Below are 20,123 nucleotides of genomic sequence, written 5' to 3' on the forward strand. Positions count from 1 at the left end.
GGTTACACAGGCGTATGCCTTTGCCAAAGCCCATCAAATGGTTCCCTGGAGAAATGTAGGCTTCCTGGTATAGAAATTTTTACCTCAAAAAACTACAAATATTCAACTTCAGTGACAAGCAGGCAGAAGTACTAAGAAGGCAATGTACTGATGTCTGTAACTTTACTTTGAAATACATCCAAAGAAAAAGATGGATTGATAAACGGGTCAAGAGTTGGGTTAACAGAACAGATATTGATAAACCAAGATATTGATAAACCAAGAGAGTAAACTGTTAATGGTAGGATCCAAGGGGAGGGTAGAAAGATATCTGCTGTGAAATATTTTCATTAATCTGTAGGCTTGAAAATGTTCACCAAAAAAGACTGGAAAAACGTAAGATGCAGGACATCTTTTTTTTTTTTTTTTTTTTTTTTTTTTTTTTGACAGGCAGAGTGGACAGTGAGAGAGAGAGACAGAGAGAAAGGTCTTCCTTTTTCCCGTTGGTTCACCCTCCAATGGCTGCCAGCACCACGCTGATCCGAAGGCAGGAGCCAGGTGCTTCTCCTGGTCTCCCATGGGGTGCAGGGCCCAAGCACTTGGGCCATCCTCCACTGCACTCCCGGGCCATAGCAGAGAGCTGGCCTGGAAGAGGGGCAACCAGAACAGAATCCGATGCCCCGACCAGGACTAGAACCCGGTGTGCCAGCGCCGCAGGCAGAGGATTAGCCTGTTGAGCCACGGCACCAGCCAAGATACAGGACATCTTGCTTTCTCCACAAGGTGTGGAAGGGGCAGGCATTTGACCTAGAGTTAGGATGCCCGCACCCCACATCAGAGGGCCTGGGTTCCACCCCAGCTCTGCTCCAGCTTCCTGCTAATGCAGACCTGAGAGGTAATGGTGGTAGTTCAAGTAGTTAGGTTCCTGTTGCCCGTGGAGGAGACTTGGGTTGCGCTCTGGGCTTCCAGCCTTGGCCTGGGTGAGCCCCGGCAGTTGTAGGCATTTAGGGTACAAACCAGCAAATGAGCGCATTCTCTGTCTCTCTCTCTCCTTCTCAAAAAGAGGGCAGGTGGCATAGACTTGTATCACGATATTTGTGGGCATCAACATGAAAGCAGCCCGGAATTTTTCGTGGAGTTGTAAACAGAAAGCACTCAGGTAAGAGCTCAGTGAAACTTGTTTGCTGCCCACTAGGAAAAAGGCACGCACGACAGCTGATCTTAGAGAGTCATGGAAACAAGTCCCTCATCTCCGGGAGGTGCTCTGGGGACATGTTTTATTTGTGCAGTGTTAGCAGGGCTATCCCAGCAGTCTTTGAGGTCAGTGATGCACAGTGGCACCCCGGGAGAAATTTCGGTTCTGAGTACAGTTTCCTGTGAGCCAGGCCCCAAGGACCGGGAGGGCCACAAAGGAAATGTAAGGCTTGGTGAGAGAGCCAGGTGGAGAGTGCGTGCGTGAGCACGAGCAAGTCTTGCTACAGCCTGCACACAAACATCTCCAGGTGAAACAGATGTCAAGGGCTGCGCAATCCGGGTTCTTCCGGCAAGAGCATCCTGGCCTCCGACATTGGGAGACCAAACGCCAAGGTCAGAATGCACCCTGCAGGCACAAGATCGGGTCCAGCAAGAGCCAGACAGGTAGGAAAAGGGGCTACAGAGGGTTCAGTAGCCAGGACACACTCACCTTGCAAGTCCTGGATAATGCAGTGTTATGCACTATCACTTGTTCCTAAATACAACCCCCCAAAATGAACTAGTTGAAGTGGGGTGCAAAGGAATGACACCATATAATAGACCTGCTTCTACATCCACATGAAGGTTGAAAGTGTAAACTACACAAGATTATCACTTAATAGGACTTACAAACTGAAGGCGGGAATGTGTCCCTATGTCCCTGGCTGAATCCTTGAAGTTCATCCCATAAAATGTGAAAGCCGTCTGGATTTGTTACTTCTGTGGCCTGTGTCATCTCCACTCTCAACCTTTTCTCCATCCTAATATATATATGTGGAATATATATATATAGATCCTGGCTAATATATATCCTGGAAATCAAAGTGTTTATGTCTTCCATATTCTGGGAGGGAGAGCAAAATTTAAATGGGATCAGAAGAAAGTAAAATAAAATAAAAGTCTCCGTTCCAGGACCTACCTGTCTCATTATACATAATGAAAGTGCTGAAGAGCTGTTTAACTTTAAACAACTTTTACAACAGTCTATAAAGAGAGAAAAATCACATCTTGCATGCGCTTACTGCGATTTGACATTTTTTCCAACCTATTTGGACACCCTTGTGCTCACTTAAGCAGCCTCTCTGGATTGGCTTCTTGGAGTTCAAGTTGGCCTGATTCGTTCCACCAACGGTCTGGAAACACACTGAGGCAAAACTGCTTGTCTGTCTCGGGCAGCCAACCAAGAGCCCACCCTCCCGCCGCGGAGGGGTATCTCAGCCCTGACCACGGCTTTGATCTGTTTTCAGTTTTTAAATGCTCCCCGTTGCCTAGTGGGGAGCTAAGTGACTTTGCTTCAATAGACGTTATGTCACCCCCTCAGCTCTTATGTAAACAGAATGTCTAACACCTTCACAATGCGAGCCTAGCAAGCAAGCCCAAAGCAGCAGCTGACAAGATAAGTACTTCGCATCGCACCGCACCTGCGAGAGCAGAGGGGCAGCGCTGGCTCGCACGCAGGCTCGCGGCCGGGCACAACCAGGAAATTTAAATTTAGATTCAGAGGCAACTTCTTTCCCCCTACTACTCACACTTCTGAAAGTCAGAATGACATCAGATAGAAGGAAAATCGCTTCTTCTTCCCGAGGTCTTTTTTTTTTAAGCCACCTTTAAAGTCACAGAACAGAAACCTGAAAACTTCTCTTTTTATTTCTAGCCACTGCTGCATCTGGAACTTGGTACACATTTGTCCTACTCCACACAGCACTGCCTTCAGTTTCTGCATCTCTCATTCCAGGGTTGGACATAGTTAGTGGTGGGAGAAGATTACGCAGTGGCAAACACTTTGCTTTTAAAGAACTTGACCTTCACTTGCCTAATGAACATCTATTAAGCATCAACTAAGTGAGGCACCAGGTGAGGTGTCACAGCTGAATAAAACATGATGGGCCACGGGGCCACCGCTGTGGCACAGTAGGTTAAACCTCCTCCACCTGTTGCGCTGGTATCCCTTACAGGCGCCGGTTCGATTCCCAGCTGCTCCACTTCCGACCCAGCTCTCTGCTACGGCCTGGGAAAGCAGCAGACGATGGCCCAAGTGCTTGGGCCCCTGCACCCAAATGGAAGACTGGGAAGAAGCTCCTGGCTCCTGGCTTTGGATCAGCCCAGCTCTGGACGTTGTGGCCATTTGGGGAGTGACCTCTCTTTCTCTCGCTCTGTCTGTAACTCTGCCTCTCAAATAAATAATTAAATCTTACAAAAAACAAAAACATGAAGGGATAGGAATCAGAATGGAAGTGATTTCTCCAAAGGCACAGAGCTGGTGGGGGCAGAGGTGACATCTCTCGTCACTAGGCTCCCCTCAAACATTCTCCCAAAGGGTACCTGGTATCAGTAAATTTCAGGTTTTCCTTGATGAGATGGATCTGAGCTGGAGTTTAAAGCACAAGGCTGAGAACGTGGAAGGGCTCAGCCCTGCACCGCAAATGGGTGACATCACGGAGCAGGGCTGGTCTACGGGATGACCGTGTGAACTCGAAGCGGGTGGGAGTCAGGGCGTGCTGGCCGCGTCCAGTGAGCCAGACGGATCCAGTGGAGGCGGCGGTAGAAGGGTAACAGATCCCATCTGTGATACAGAAAAGCCTGGCTGGCCAGGACACAGGGACGGATTAGCAGCATGGGGGCGGGTGCAGAAGTCAAGGCCAAGGACCACAAAGACCTCATCTGGGGAAGGTGGGGAGAGAGGGAGAGAAGATGGGAAGATGGGAGTGAGAGACGTCAGAAGTAGGAACAGGGAGTCTGGCAGTTGCTCAGATGTGGGAGTGAGGGCAGGGATTGAAGTAAAACCCAAGTGACCAGCACTGTGTTCTCCCACTGTCACCATCTCTCTTGGCACCGAGAGAGCTTGTGCAAACACACGTTCCCGTCCCCAATCCCTGACGCAGGGGCCCATGGAGCTGCTCCTTCAGGGATCTGTGCTGATCCACTGACTCTTGCTACGAGCCTAAAACAAGATGCACCCAGCAGGAAGTGCATTGGGCCAGCCTGACAGCAATTTGACTGGTAACTATACAAACGGATCTGACCACTGAAAGCTAAGGGCTGATTTAGTATGTGTTTGTTTTTCCGTGTAACTCTTCTAGTAATTCACTTACAAGAAATTCTACAAAGGCATAGGCCCATAGAAATGCAAATGTTTCTAAAGACAAAGTGGTTCTCTCCCAGGGACAGCTTGAGAAGCACTGTACTATGTGTGGCTGGCGCAGGGCCACCCGTGGGTCATCGACTGAATCCATGAGAGACACAGGAGGTGGCGCTCAGAGCTGGGAGGCCTCCCTGCAGCTGACAGCCTGCCTTCTGCACACACCAGCTGCAGGCCAGGCGTTACCACAACCCACGCCCCCACCAGGCCGGGCCCCTGAGCCTCCACAGGGGGTCACCTGGGCACCCATCTTCCTGTCCTGTGGCCACACGGGGGAGAGGAGATGTGGGGCCAGGTAATCCCAAACACTGCGCTATGACCCAACTGGGTGCAATCCACAACATTCTAGCACTACTCTCTAACTTAGCTGTCTCCCCAAGCCTGCCATTTCTCCCTGAATTTATCACCTTACCAGCACTTAGATCTGCAGCTACGAGCTAAGTATCTCGTCCCCGAAATGGAACCGGATTTTGAATTTTTGTCAGGGTTTGGCAGGTTTGCACATACATAATGAGATGTCCTGAGATGGGACCCATATCTACACACAAAACTCATTGTTCAAGCCTCGCCACCCACGCACGGACTTGGCGGTGACTTTGCACGGTCTTACTGTGCCTACATTTGGCCTGTGACCCACCGTGCGGGGTCAGGTGTGGGATTTTCCCTTTGTGCTGTTGTTTTCATATTTTGGAGCATTTCAAATTTTGGATTTTCAAATGAGATGCTCAGCTGTATAAAAGTTTTTGCCTTGCAGAGATAATAAGCTCATCAGTGACATCAGCCATTCTTGAAGGCAAAAAGCCATAAAGAAATATAGTACTTATGTTTTCTTACAAAAAAAAAAGAGCCACGCAATATCTTACAGAATAAGCTTACAAAATATTTGGAAAAGGGTGAGCATAGGGGGAAAGTTGGGAATAGGCTGGAGTCTACTTCCCTAAAGTTCTTGGAAGTGAGCCCTACCTAAATTGCTCAAATTTAAAACAGAAACCCAAGGAGGCATCTCTGTGCTGCTTCCCCGCAGAACCAAATCTCTTACAGTCGAGTCTTCAGAAACAAGGTCACGGGGTCACCAACAGCACGAAAGTACCTGTGCCCTTGACCTCAATATTAGAAAAGATATCCATCTGTCTTATCATTTCCCAAAATAAATAAGGAAAGCGAGAGAGATTAAGGCCTACCACAGCTGCACAGGGAAGGCTGACGTCACGGTTCTCTGGTCCAAGAACACGCTCACAACGTCTTTAGCACATTCTATCCTTCAGGATGGTCAAAGCCCATAGATAACAGCGTGAGAGCGGTGGCACTGATGGAGGCTGGGCCTTCGCACGGCACTTACGCTGCCTTAGGGTTGACAAGCGGCTCAGGCGACGCTCCCTGTCCTGATGGTAATGGTTCCACCAGTGATCTCCTACATCAACGCTCAAGGAATTTTACACTTTATCTATCTGAGAGGCAGAGACACGGAGACAGAGAAGGAGAACTGTCTGCTGGTTCATTCTCCAAGCGTCCGCAAAAGCCAGGGCTACACCAAGGCCGAAGCTGGCTGGGAGCCAGGTGCTCATCTGGGTCTCCCACATGGACAGCGAGGACCATCCTCCCGGGGTGTGCACCAGCAGAAAGCCAGCCAGCAAGGATGTGGTCATGTTCACCAGGCTGAATGCCCGCTCCCTAGAACTGGATGCTTGATACAGCTATTGTCTGTCCATGATACTTCAACAGCGCTGTTTTAGAAAAACGCAAAACAATTCATTCAGAGAGACACAGAAGGGACCACCCCAGCATCGGCTTCTGGGGTTTCTCGAGGGGCTACAGGGAAGGACGAGGCTGTAGCAATCAGAGTCCAGCCAGAGAAACAAAGTCCCGCAGGGGAGATTCAATGCAGGGAACTGGCAGCACAGCCCCGGGAGAGGGCCTGGAGAGGCAGCCCTGGGCTCGGGAACGGGGGGAGAGAGTTTAGGGGACACCTGCAAGGTGGAACAAGGAAGCCTGCCCAGAGAGAGCTGGAGCCACCGCCGCAGGGCAGCAGCCACTGGAAAGGTGGCCCCTGGGGGCCCGGCCCCGGGCTGCGGGGCCAGGACGGGGAGCAGTCAGGAGTGGGCACCAGGGCAGCCGCTTGGGTTACAGAGCAAAAGTGAGTGCAAAGAAAACTCGATTCAAAGAGGTGAGCAGGCTCCTCTACTGCCGGCTCTGCTGGCGCTCCCCCAGGGTCAGAGACTGCACTGCAGAGAGCAGGAGAACGCGAAGGGCCCCCATGACCTTGCTTGTTTTGCTTTGTTTGTTTTTGCAGAACATCTTGGAGAAGTGGCGTTCCATGAACCGTGTTTTGGAAAATGCTGGTCTAGCCCAATGCTCATACTTCACAGCTGAGGAAAGAGAGCTGGAAGCGAGGCTAAGAGGCTTGAAGGAGATGGTATAAAAAGAAAGATAATATTTAGACTAGACACTCAGTTCGAGCCTCCTTTCTCTCCTCTGATAAACAGCCTGTAAGCACTTTTTTGGGGGGAGGAGTTTGGCACAGAAGGTTAAGCCTCTGCTTGGGTGGGACACCGGCTCCCCATATTGGAATGCCAGTTTGAGACCCAGCTGCTCCACTTCTGATCCAGCTCCCTGCTAACGTGCCTGGGAAGGCAGCAGAAGATGGCCCAAGTGCTTGGGTCCCTGCCACCCCTGTGAGAGATACAGCTGCAGTTCCAGGCTTCTGAATTTGGCCTGGCCCAGCCCTGGCTGCTGCAGCCACTTGGGGAGCGCACTGGCAGAGGTAGATCTCTGTTTCTCCCACTTCATAACTCTGCCTTTCAAATAAATAAATCATTCTTTTAAAAAGTTTTCTTTGCAAAAATATTTTTGAAAAATCCAAGACTCTTCATGATACCCATGTTGTAGGAGCTTTTTGAAGATCCTCTCATACACATGGTTTTCAGCTGTTTTGCACAAAAACAAACTTTTATCTTTTATTTCCATTTCCATGAACTTTTTGAAGTTCACATAAAACCATTGGCCTCTGTGGAAATAGTGTGTAATCGGATCTATTAGATCAATGACAAAGATGCAAGACTGCAGGAAAAGAATATATAGACAAGAGGAAATAAATGCAGTGTGGTACCAAATGGATTCATGGGAAGAAAAGAGCTTAAAAGGAGAAAGCAAGAGACAGGAGGATGACAGTCCAGGGGGTAGCACCTGCCTTCATGCAGCCGTGTTGGCTGACACGTCTTACACTGAAGACACACGTGTGTGTGTAAAAGCAGGGTCAGGCAAATTCAATGAAGCAGCTGAAATGACCCAAGACCCAGATTTGCGGGAGGCGTTCCCCACGTTGGTGTTAGAGGGTTCTGGCCTGAACAGACCCCATAGAAAGGCAAAGGCCTGTTTCATGACCCCCCGGGAGAAACTCAACTCTCCAAAGACCCCCAGCTCCAGGAACCCGTGTCCTCCTCACTGTTCCCACAAAGCTTCGGCTGTGCTCTCCCGTGTCAATCACCTTTTTGCTCAATGCAACCATCCTAACACACAGAGATCCAAGGGGTCTCGGGGCAGTTTGTGGAAAGCGCATATTAGGAAAAAACTGTGCAGGGATTTCGAAAAATTTTTGCACCAAAATCAACTTATCTATTCATTCCATTTTTCCACAGGCTTTTAAAGTCTCTTCATATCAAACCAGAGCACATCGTAAGTCAGCTGCAATGAAACAAAACTGAATTTCTCACGCCCACCTAGGCTTCCGTGGCCCCTCAGGCACTTGCTTATTTTTAAGAGGGTTCCTCTATGTGGATGGGGGTGGGGTGGGCAATGCAGCCAAAATTCCATGAGGAAACACCCCCACTGCTTGAAGAAAGATGGAGAAAAGCCACAGAGCCTCTCACCTGTTCACTCTTTCTAAAGCAACATGCAAATCCCAACATCTCCAATGAATTGCCCCGCTGTTTGTTCAACCGCACTCTTTTGGAGTACTGCTGCTAGCATTCGGCTGCAAAGCCTTTTGCCTGGAAAACAGTCAGTAGGTAAGTAAGCCTATTCCACACCCCACTTACAAAGACCTCCAGACTGATGGAGTCTCCATTAATTTGGTTTTACTCTGATCTAAATATCTCTCCGGAGGAGGCCTTTTAAAGCCCCCTGATCCTGCCTCCAGGGCCCCGTTAAGATATTTTTGTGAGTTTCTCAACCCTAAAGTTGAGAGCAAGGAAGGAGAAATATTTTAACTCCTCCCCTAACAGTCCCCCCAAACTCCAACCATCACAAGCGCAGAACTCCTACAATTCTTGTTCATTCTTCAGCGTCTTTATGTTACTCCCCCAAATCCTGCCGAGTGTGGATCAAACAGGGCACAATCAGGGAGAAATTTAATCGCTCATATCTCTGCCGGAGGGACCGCCGAGGTACTATGGCGACAGACACCTCTGGGGAAGAATGTGGATGAAGAAAGATTTTTAAACTCCTAGACTTAAAAAACAAAAAGGAGGAAAGAAAGATTTCTGATGGATTTGTTGTCAACACACAGAAGTACTATAAAACAAAGCCTGCACTGCCATAGATAATCCAAATTATTTCTTTACACACCACTGCGGGAAAACCCGAGATATGAAGTGTTACCCAACAGAGGCATCTTATTTCTCTTTCTCCAGACTCTATGTATTTAGAATTTTTTATTTTTCCAAGGACTTGTTTTTCTTCTTTGAAAAGATGGCTCCTGCACAGAGGGCTTTTGGGGCAGTGAAACCACTCTGTGTGGTACTGGCATGATGCAAACCTGTCATTACACGCATGTCCAACTCCACACAGCAATCCACGTGCAAGGGGACTTCACAAAGCTCAGAGGAAAATGCAGTTAAAAGATCACTATTTGGGGGGCCGGCACAGTGGGTAAAACCACCTCCTGCAGAACCACCATCCCACACACGTGCTGGTTCAAGTCCTGGCTGCTCCACTTCCCATCCAGCTCCCTGCTAACATGCCTGGGGAAGCAGTGGAAGATGGCCCGAGTGTTTGGGCCCCCACACCCCCGTGGGAGACCCAGATGAAGCTCCTGGCTCCTGGCTTCAGATTGGTCCAGTTCTGGCCATTGTGGGCATTTGGGGGAGTGAACCAGCAGATGGAAGATAACTCTCTCTCTGTCTCTCCCTCTCTCTCTCTCTCTCTCTCTTTGTAATTCTGCCTTTTAAATATTTGAAAGGCAGAGTTACAGAGAGGCAGAGAGGAAGGAAGGAAGGAAGGAAGGAAGGAAGGAAGGAAGGAAGGAAGGAAGGAAGGAAGGTCTTCCACCTGCTGGTTCACTCCCAAAATGGTTGCAGCCAGGAGCTAGGAGCTAGGAGCTTCCTCCCAGTCTCCCAGGCAGGTGCAGCGGTCCAAGGACTTTGAACCATCTTCTACTGCTTTCCCAAACCATAACAGAGAGTTGGACTGGAAGTGGAGCAGCTGGGACTCAAACTGGCACCCATATGGGATGCCAGCACTGTTTTACCAGCTACACCTCAGCACCAGCCCCTAACTCTGCCTTTTAAAATAAGTAAATAAATCTTTCAAAAACTGACCATTTCTGTGCAAAACCACCTTGAAATTCATGCATAGCTTTCTCATAATATTCATTTCCCATAAACTTCTTGAGGGATTGTCATCATCATGAATTTACAGGTTTTTCTTAAAATTTTTAATTTATTTTGAGACGCAGAGAGACAGAAAGAGAAACAGACAGACAGAACTGCCACCCTCTGTTTGACTTCCCCAAACTGCATCATCAGTCAAGGCTGGGCCAGGACGAAACCAGGAGCCGGGAACCTCATCCAAGCCTCCTACCTGGGTGGCAGGGACCCAGGTACCTGGCCTGCCACCTGCTGCCTCTCGGGGTGCACATTCACAGGAACAGAGCCAGGACCCCCATCGAGGCGCGCACAGATGGGAAGCAGGCGTCCCCAGCAGTGTCTTCACTGATAGAACAAACACCCCCCATAATTCCACTTTCCGCACACTTTCTGAAAGCACAACTCCACGGGGCGGGATACGTGTCAAGGCAGGTGCATCAGGTTTAAGTAATCCACCACTGTGATGGGAGCTGTTGAGAGGGGAGGCTGTGCGTGCAGAGGGGCAGGGTGGCTATGGAAACTCTGTCTTGCACTCAGTTTTCTGGGAACCTAGAACTGCTGAAAATAATAAACTCTATCCTAAAAAAAGAAAAAAGCACAGTTTCTCTGTTAACTTATTCTGACAGGGGACTGTGCAAATCGAATCTGGAACAAAGTCAACTAGACACTTTTAGTCCTTCATTTTGCTGCGGATGAAACTTCGTCTTTGGAACTCCCGGATTCAAAGGAGAACAGGAAAATAACGGGTCTCAAAGTATAAGAGATCTCCAGGCCTGGTCAGCACAGAGCACAGCTCCCGCCCCTGACGGCAGGAGCGCATGTTCTGCTGAGCCACGGGCTCCTGTACAGGAAACCAGCAAGACTGTAAACACAGGAACAGCACTCAGCAAACGCAGATGGAGGGCTGGAAGTCCCATTCTGGACACGGTGAAAGGGTAAGTGGCCGGAGAGTGATAACAAGCAAGGTGCCGGCTAGCAAAGTGCAGCCTCCCAGGGCACTGCCGCCCAGGGGCAGTTTGCTGCCTGCTGGGAATCCACTGGACTCCACTCCTCCCCTTCTGAGCCCAGCCCAGCCCCAGTGCTCTGATAATGAGAAAACAATCCCTGGGCAGCAGGGACAGCGCAGGCCTAGGACAATCCCACCTATCTAGCAGGATCAGTAATCAAGGGCGTGTGCGCCTGAACTTGAAAGTAAGGAAGACTCTCCCACTCGGAACCAGCACCTCATCCTGCAAGAATGTCTGCAGAGCCGCTTCCACTCGGCCATCTGGGACTGCGAGTGCGATAACAAGGCCGTGGGGACCCATCAAGGAATTACCTGATGCAATATAGATATCGTGTCTATTATGGACCCCATCTCTTTAATAATGGGGATGGGAAGGGCAGGAAGAAAAGCCGTGCGGGCGCGTAGCAGTGGAACAATGCCGCCCGGAGCAACGTGGTTTTCAGCTCAGACACGGAGCGGAAAACAATCCTCCGGGGGTCAGCGGGCCCTTGGCACACCAGACGAGGGGATATTTATAGATACACATGGCATTTTCTTTTCTAAAAGCAGAGTTCTAGGAAAGAATGCCATCCACCCAGGGAAAACCCGTACAATCCTCCAGCTTCTGCCCAGACTCACTTTTGCCTGCTTCTGCAGTGTCTCTAATGATCCACCCGTGCCCAGCTGCCAACCCTAATCCTGGCTGCGCTGGGACCTCTCTGCCTGTCTGCTGGTTGTGGTTGTCCCACAGCCTCAAAATGTAACTGCAAGGGCTGGCACTGTGGCGTAGTGGGTAAAGCCGCCGCCTGCAGCGCCAGCATCCCATATGGGTGCTGCTTTGAGTCCCACTGCTCCTCTTCTAATCCAGCTCTCTGCTATGGCCTGGGAAAGCAGTTGAAAGTGGTCTAAGTCCTTGGGTCCTTGCACCTGCATGGGAGACCCGGAAGAAGCTCCTGGCTTCAGATTGGCACAGTTCTGGCCGTTGCAACCATTTGGGGAGTGAATCAGAGGGTGGAAGACCTCTCTCTCTGCAACTTTGCCTTTCAAATAAATATTTAAAAAAAAAAAATGTAACTGCAGAGCAGAGGAAATGGTACAGAATAACCTAACAAATGCCACTGCAAACAGAAGAGATTAGATGATATGCAAGAACTTTTCCAGCTGTAAATTCTAAAATCTATGGATAACATAAACTTACCAAGAATCCCAAACTTGGTTAATCAATAAACTTAAGTGGATTATCCAGGGCTAGGCATGTTTCTCTAGAATTAGGGAGAGGAGCTGTGTTCCCAGCCAGGCTCCAAAGTCTCCTTTTACCCATCGGGTGTGGAAATACTACATAGAGACATTGAGAAAAAAAATTTGTAGAGAACAGTATCTTCACAACACTGGTAACCGAACAGAAAATCCAACAGATGGCAGTGACTGGCAATGTGTTACTGATTTCTAAGGCTGGGGTGGATGATGAGCAGGGGGAGCTCGGCTTCTGAGAATTTCTGGCACTCAAAAACCTTAGAGGTGGATGGCACTGGTTGGTTCTTTAGTAACTAATTTTCACTAGAGTAGAGATAGCTTTCCTTCTCCTCGATATAGTCATCACCACTTTGATGGATTCCAAGCGACACTGGGACCATCCTCTGGCTCACAGACTGCCAGAAGGCAGGAGTTGGCGAGATGGGAGGGAGGCTACTGATGGGGATGATGAGAAGAGAAACAAGGACAACAGAATGTTCTTGTGCGGAGCCCGAGAAGCATGGCGCCAGCCCCCGGGGGACACCCTGCAGCTGGGCAGCCCTGCGGCCAGGCACGTGGTTGGGTGGTGCAGCGCCTTGGAGGGTGGGGCAGGCTGGTTAATGTGCACCAGCTGTTTACAGGCCCAGGCCCTTTGTAAGTTGTCTGTTTACAGCTTAGGGAGTTTCTCAGTTGACTTCTCCTCCTATTACTCAGATACTTCTGGAAGCTTCTAATCAGACACATGATTATCTGCTTAAAAGATTTCCTACTTTTCTTTTCAAGGCTGGAAGTGCCAAAGACAGTGAACTGGTCAAATTCAGAAGAGAGGAAGATAAACAGAATAAAGCTCCAAACTGCGACTTTGCAAACTCCATAATAAACTTAAGCATCGCCTAGAAAAATTCATTTTTCAACACAGGATGGGAAGCAGACAGTGGAAGACTGATATGTGAAAAAGTTACAACACGTTGACTAGTTATCCAAGAAATTGTACCCACTTCATTTTTCCTCTCCAGCTCAGCTTCTTAAAATACACAGGGGTGACGCGACAGCGTCATATCACCTTAAAGATCCCCCACTCATGGGCTGGGACTTCCAAAAGTCTGAAAAAATGCTTAAGAAGAAAAAAAAATCCACAGGTTTTTCTTTAAAAAAATATGCAACAAAGCAAACTTATCTTTCAATTCCATTTTTCCACCAAGTTTGGAATCTTAACTTGAATGCTGAAGGAGCCACAGGATGTGAGGTAAAAATGCTGAATAAAGAAAAGAATTGTTTTGTTTTGTTTGTTGTCTCTTTTCACTTTCCCTGGCACACCCTCCTCCAAGTTAGTCAGTGGTGAGCTCCTAAGCAGAGGCACTAACCGTGACTCAGCACATTTGAGATGCATTTACACCCGTTCTTAGAAGGGCAGGCAAAGGAAGCACCATCTGAGGTTTAAACAATGGTTATCTCCTTGCCCTTCGATCTTCCGCTAGGAACACTGTGTACAACTTTCTTGTTGAAATACCACTGAATTTCACATTGGCTCCTGGATACCTCTCAGGGGAACACCCCCTGCTTCCTCGCACCACGCTCTTCCAACCGAATTCTCCCAAGTGTTTCTGCTGTGAGTAGCTTGCAGGCCAGGGATGCATTCTCTGCTAACAAAGATCTTCCCAAGTCCAGGCAGCTTAGATGAAAAATAGAACTACCGATCCTGTGCTTACGAGGAAAAGACAGTGTGGCGTATCTGGTTACAAATACAAGTAGCGAGTAGTCCGTTTTTTCTTCTAATTTATGTTTCCCATGAGTTGATATTCCCAGTATTTTCAGTACAGTAAATTTCTTGTTACTTGAACTGATATACACTGACCCCCTTTTCCGAGCATAATTGGAGCGTTTTATTTCACGCAATTCTAGCATCTGCAGATCAACACCTCATTCATTCAAAATAAGTGAAGTCTGAAATGCAGAGATTCAAAGGAACATGTTTACTGCTCTCCAATGCAACGCATGTTACAAATTAATAGACACATAGATAACTCACAAAAAACATTGTGACGGACACCTAAAAACCATGAGCCTTAATCACCAATATCTTCCCGTCACACAAAATAATCAGGTCTTCCAGACTGGCAAAATAAGAGAGGACCACTTGGTGTGTGGAGCACTCGGGAGGAAGCCAACAGGTGCTGTGGGGATGGAGAGAGTGCAGGCGGGAGACACAGCAGTCCGAGCTTGGGGAGAACCGCAGAGCAGGTGTCTGGGGACCTAGGCTGTAAGACCTGGGGGCCATTTCAGGATACTTTCCCAAGGTCACCAGTTTGGCAGGCTGGACGACTGGGCTGCCAAGACATTTTTAGCTTTAGAAAACAAATAGAAAAAACGGCCTCTGTGGCCCTGCTTGAATGCAAGGGCACGAGCTCAGCTGGGCACTGCATGCATCAAGCAGCCGCCCCGGCCGGCCGGAGCATAGAAGGCGACACCTCCCAGTCTGTCCACCCAGAGAGAGTTTAAAACTGTCAACATGGACGACAATGAGCTGGTCGGATGTCCCAGCGACTGAGCTGGGAGACAGAAACTCATCCTGTTGATTCATACTTCCTGATAGTCCTGCTGGCTGACAAGGCTCAGGCTGTTTTAAACGTATTTCATGAGTAAGTTATTCCCCCAGTTGGAGGGAAGACAATGTTTACAATTATGTCACACTTTCCCTTATACTTCCACTGTACAACTTAGCCTGACCTAGTAGGTAGAAGAGCACAGAGCATTGATCTTTCCAAAGGTTCTCCAACCAATGAGTCACATAATTCAGCAGCTAACATGACCTTGACACCAATTAGGAAATCTGTGGCATTCTCCCAGCATCTTATTCAGAGAGTCTACATTGCTAAGCAATCATTTTCTTCAATTGAAGTGTCTTTCTCATGCTAGCACCCATGGTAATCAGATTTTATCACATTTTAGCCAGCTCCTGTGAAATCCTCCAGGCTACTGCTCAATGGATTAAGATTAAAGATACCTGCTTCATTGGCAGGTGGAATGGCTTGCTGCTTGGATCCTACTCACCTATAAAGGTTCTCCCCTTTAATCACCCATGTGGAGTCCAGGTTTGGACCCACAGGAGAGGGACAGTCAGAAGGCCCAGTGATGGGACATGAGGGGTTTGGAGTGGAGAGTTCCCTGGGCCTGAAATGACACCACTGATAAGTTGTCTTCAAATTTTCTAGAGCTCCAAAAATCCTGAGAAACCAGGAGACGCCACACTAAGTCATCATCGAGGCAGGATTAGTTGACAACCAAGTTTGAGCACAGGGACTCAGAGGCAATTTGTACCTACAGGACCGGCAAAGGTCGGCAAAGCAGGTGACCAGGAGAACCTGGAGGGCATGAAACACAGCAAATGCCACCACGGTCGACACACCTGCCTCAAGCCAGCTCTGGAAATTTCAAATGCCACCCAAGGCAGTGCTTCCCAAATACGAGAACCACTTGGGGAATCTTTAGAATAACCCGGATTCCTGGCCACCACCCGCACACACTGTGTCTGAACTGAGCATGGGAGGCAGGTGGACATCGGGACCTGTGGAAGAGCAACGTTGAGAAGCACTGATGATCTCTTTATGGGATGATGCACTGATTTCCTTCAAGCATCAAGATCTTCCGGGTGTGCCAGAGGTTCCTGACCATGGGTGACCATTAGGAAAAAAAAAATCTACGGCACCTTCTCAAATACCTGAGCCTCCTCCCTCAAAGATACGGATGCACCTGCTCAGAGTCTGGGTTGCCCCAGGAGCTGTCCGATCAGCTCTTAGTCTTCCTGAACCCCAGCTGACGTGAACGGCAGCCAAGGCTGAGAGCCATGGTCCTCCCCCAGGACCCCACTGCTCACATGCCTCCACTTTACTCAGATTCTGATTTCCCCAAAGCAACTGGGAGACTTGGGGGAGGGGAGACAGCAAGCGGTGGGACATATTAAAGTCAGAGAAATGAGAGTTAGGAAGAGCTCAGGTCCTCTGCCCCCTACACATTCCATTGACTGGCATGAGTTTCCTTACATGCTTCCTGGAGGTGGCTCCGCCTTGGAGTTTGCTTCCAATAAACTGTGAAGATTCCTGTCCATTCGGAACCCCTGGCAGCACCAGCAGCCAGCCTGGCAGGCCCGGGAGCTCCCTTCTCTGTGGGGTTCTGTTTCATGGGTTTCCCAGGAGGGTTTCTGCACCACTTGGACGCCAATCCTCCGGCCCCTTCCCACACACCTGGCCCCTTGGCTCCTGCCCCCTCGTGCTCTCCGACCCCCTGTCCCATCCAAAAGCCCCGTGGAATAGAGAAAGCACAGATGCACTTGCAAAGAAGTCACCCAGCTGTTTTCCACGGGTGTCGCTCGAGGAATGTACGCTGGTCATTGGCAGTCGGGTTGGACCTAGCTGGGAGATCTGCTCCGGGCCCCGCTCGGGGCCACGCGTCTCACCGGCACAGAAGCAGGCGCAGACCAAGCCTCCCTCTCCCCCAACGCCCCGGGCGTGGCCACCGCACCCCAGCTCTGCCCGCCGAGGACGCCTCTCCCATCCCACGGCCTGAGTCCGCTGGGAAGCCACAGCAGCACACAGCCCAAGAGTCTCCCGCACACCCTTCTCACTGACACAGAAGAAAACTTCAGGGCGAAAGCGACGGGACTCGGTCGCGGTTGGCCGCAGGACGTGATGGCCGAGCCCGATGTAGCTGCCCTGGAGTGGCCACTCCGTTGCCTGGCAACCGGCTCGGCGGAGCCCAGCACCGGCCCCGGCCCCTACCCCGCGCAGCGTGCGCAGCACGGATCAGGGGCTCAGCCTTCGGGGACAATGGCCGGGGGCATGTGAGCGAGGGCACAGGGCGGATTACTCCAGGCGGGCGGAGACCCGACCCCAAGCGAGGGCAAGCTGCGCCCGGCTGGAGCTGGCGCGCCCGCCGCGGGCCTCGCGGCCGGGAGGAGGAGAGAGGTCTCTCTGCAGCCACAGCCCCCCGACCCACGGCAGGTTTGCAAGGTTCTCCACTGCCGGCGGGCTGCCTGGAAGTCGCAATGGGGAACGCGGCACTAGGAGCGTGTGGGGAACCCAGAGTGGCAGCTGGGAGGGGAAAGTGTGTCGGGGAGCCCTCTCCTTCCCCGGGTCGCCACGCTTGGGCGCGACCGAGCTGGGCAAAGGAGAGGGGTGCCCGCAAGGACACGTCCGTCGGGGGCAGCGCTTCCCGAGCCTGGAGCCCCGCGCGTCTCTCGCGGCCGCCGAGCGCAGCCTGGGCGCGGCGCCAGCAGCGCACGACCGCCCACCGCCGCGCAGGTGGCGGCAGCGCAGCCCGCCGGTCCCCGCCGCGCCCAGGCTGGACCCGCGTGCCGCGGCCTCTTCCACCGCCTCGCACCCCACCCCTGGGCCCGGGACACCCACTCTCGTGGTTGGGTTCTCCAAGATCCTTACCCAGGTTCACAAAGCTCATGACCATGTCGGCGTCATTGAGGAAGGCGCTGTCCTGCGCGCTGGTCAGTGGGGACGCGCCGCCTCCCGGTCCCGTGGCCAGCAGGCTCTTGCGGCTGAGATGGTGCGCGGCGCTGGGGAGCGACTGCCCGGGCTGCGACGAGCTGGCCCCTCCGCGGGGCCCTGGCTGCCGCCTCCCCGCATCCGACGGCCCGTCCTCGTCGTCGGCGGCGGACAGGGCGTTGTACAGATCCAGCATAAACAGGGGTGCGGACTTCAGTCTCCCGGGAGGGGGCTCCCCGCCAGGCGGCTGCGGGAGCGCGGGGGGCTGCGGCTGCTGGAGGCCGTGCAGGGGCCTGGGCCGGTGGGGGAGTCCCAGCACCGACAGGATCTCCTTCTGCATCTCCCGCTTCTCGTGCGTCTTGAGCCGCCGGTAGAGGAAGCCGGAGGAGGACTGTGGCGGCGGCGGCTCTGCGCGGCCCCCCAGCAGCTGGCCCCCGGCGGCGGCGGCGGCGGCGGCGGCCGTGGCGGGCGGGAGCGGCCGTAGCGGCGGGGGCCCGCAGCAGCTGCACAGCAGCCCCCACCACCAGCACAGCCACTGCGCCCTCCGCCCCAGCCCCGGCATCCCCGCCCGGCCGGGCTGCCCCCGCGGGCCCCGCGAGGCGTGGAGCGGCGGAGCGAGGCCGGAGCGCGGCCGCGGTGGCCCTTGGCGTGAGCAGCCCCCGCCACCTCTCGGCGGGCTCGCTTCCCCTTCCTGGCCCTCAGTCCTTATCTCTCATGGTCATCCGGGGCGCCCCTTTGCCCAAGGCTGGAGGGTAGGCGGGAGCGGAGGGCGCCGGGACGGCCGCACTCCCTCGCCGGTCTCCGGGGGCGCACGGTCCAGGCCAGGTGCGTCCGTGTCCTGGCTGCGCTGCAGCGGGCGCCTGGCCCCGGCCGGGTCGCGGGCACGGAGGCTCGCTGCGGGCGCACGGGGGCTGCCCTGCGCCCCTACGGGCTGCGGAGGGGCACGCGGGCGGATCACGAGCGGGGGGCGACGACGGGCAGCATCCCCGCGCACGCCGCGCCCCGGCTCTCCGAGCCCCGGTGGAGCTGACCCCCGCTGCGGGAGGGCCCGGGCGCTGGCGACCCGGCTCCCAAAGTGCCAGTCTCCTCGGCGCGCTGAACTCTCCCTGCTCCTCGCTAACTCCGCGCCTCTCCGCCTCGGGCACTGTCGCTTCCCCCTGCTAAAGCGCCGCGCGCCTCCCCAAGCGGAGGCGGCCAGGACTTGCTTTCCGTTCAGGGCTCGCCCGGCTGGCCGAGGGGATGGGGAGGAAGGGGGACCGTGCGCCGAGCGGCGGCCGCGGCGTCGGCGCCGGAATTCGCGATCTCCCGCCTCTAGGCGCTGCGCTCCCCGCGGCTGCAGCCAACGTGGGCTTTCTGCGGCGCGGCTAGCTCAGGTACCGCACTCGTCCCCCAGCGCGCCCCGCCCTCCAGGGTGAGCGACAGGCCAGCAGCCAATGAAGAGGCGATTCCCGCGGGCTATTTGAATAGGCCCGCCCCTTCTTCCACCCTCCCTCAGCCGAGAGGCGTGGCCGCCGCCGCGCGTGGGTTTCCTTCGCGGAGAAATTCTAGTAGGCACGGGGGAGGAGCGAGGCTCCGAAGGCGAAAAGGTCGTTGCTAGGAGGCCAGCTCCCGAGGCTGAACCTGCTGGTCACTTAGGAGGCCCAAGTTGATGCTTTAACTAAATAAAAGCCAAAACGGGTATCAAATCAGTAGCGCCTGGATTAAGCCAGGGAAGGAAAAATGATAGTTTTCTGGGACGCTCCCTCAGGGTGAGCCCCGCACAAGGCAGCTCAGTGTCCAGGAGGTTTCAGGTGGAATACTTGGAGTTATGTCTTCATCCGGGCTTTGGTTTGGCTTCTTAAAGCGAGCACCCAAAAAAGAGGACGTGATCCCGTCATCTGAGAGAAAGGCAGGGCCCTCAGACGCAGCCGGCTGTCATCGTCAGACGAGGTGTTACAAATACCGCTGCAAATGCATTTGCCTCCGCAGTCTCCAGTGCCCAGTCACCTATGGATCCCGGAAGCGAACTCCCATTAAGCTCGGGTTTTTCACCTGCCTACAGGTGTGCGGGCCAGAAAGAGAAATTGTAATTTGCTCCCTCGACCAAGCTCACATGGTCCAAAGCATTGGCAAGTGAGACCAAACAGAGATAAAATTATGCAATTCACAGGTTTATGAGATCATGGGGTTTTTGCTGGTCTAATTTTTTTCCTTTTTTTTTTTTTTTTTTTTTTTTTTTTTTTTTTACGGGGAGAGATGGAGGGAGAGAAAGAGATGTCTGTCCACTGGTTCACTCCCCAAATGGTGGCCATGGCCAGGGATGGGCCAGGTCAAATCCAGAAGCCAGGAGTCCCATCCAGATCTCCCACATGACTGCAGGGTCCCAAGCACTTGGGCCATTCTCCGACACTTTCCCAGGCACATTAGCAGGAAGCTGGATCGGAAGTGGAGCAGCTGGGACTTGAACTGGCATCTATATAGGATGCTGGCATTGCAGGCAG

General features: G+C 52.4%; 1 protein-coding gene across 1 annotated transcript in view; it reads right to left on the reverse strand.

Moving 5' to 3' along the window:
• Positions 1–19,010, reverse strand: part of BMP6 (bone morphogenetic protein 6) — a 179,227-nt gene extending 160,217 nt beyond the window's left edge. Inside the window, exon 1 of the mRNA XM_008262354.5 lies at positions 17,584–19,010. Coding sequence (XP_008260576.2) covers positions 17,584–18,205 — 622 coding nt within the window. The 5' untranslated portion in view covers positions 18,206–19,010. The remainder of the gene's footprint in view (positions 1–17,583) is intronic.
• Positions 19,011–20,123: the final 1,113 nt, after the last annotated feature.

The sequence above is a fragment of the Oryctolagus cuniculus genome, chromosome 5 (genome assembly GCF_051225735.1).
Source record: "Oryctolagus cuniculus isolate XC-2025 breed Fujian yellow rabbit chromosome 5, ASM5122573v1, whole genome shotgun sequence".
NCBI classification, from domain to species: Eukaryota; Metazoa; Chordata; class Mammalia; order Lagomorpha; family Leporidae; genus Oryctolagus; species Oryctolagus cuniculus.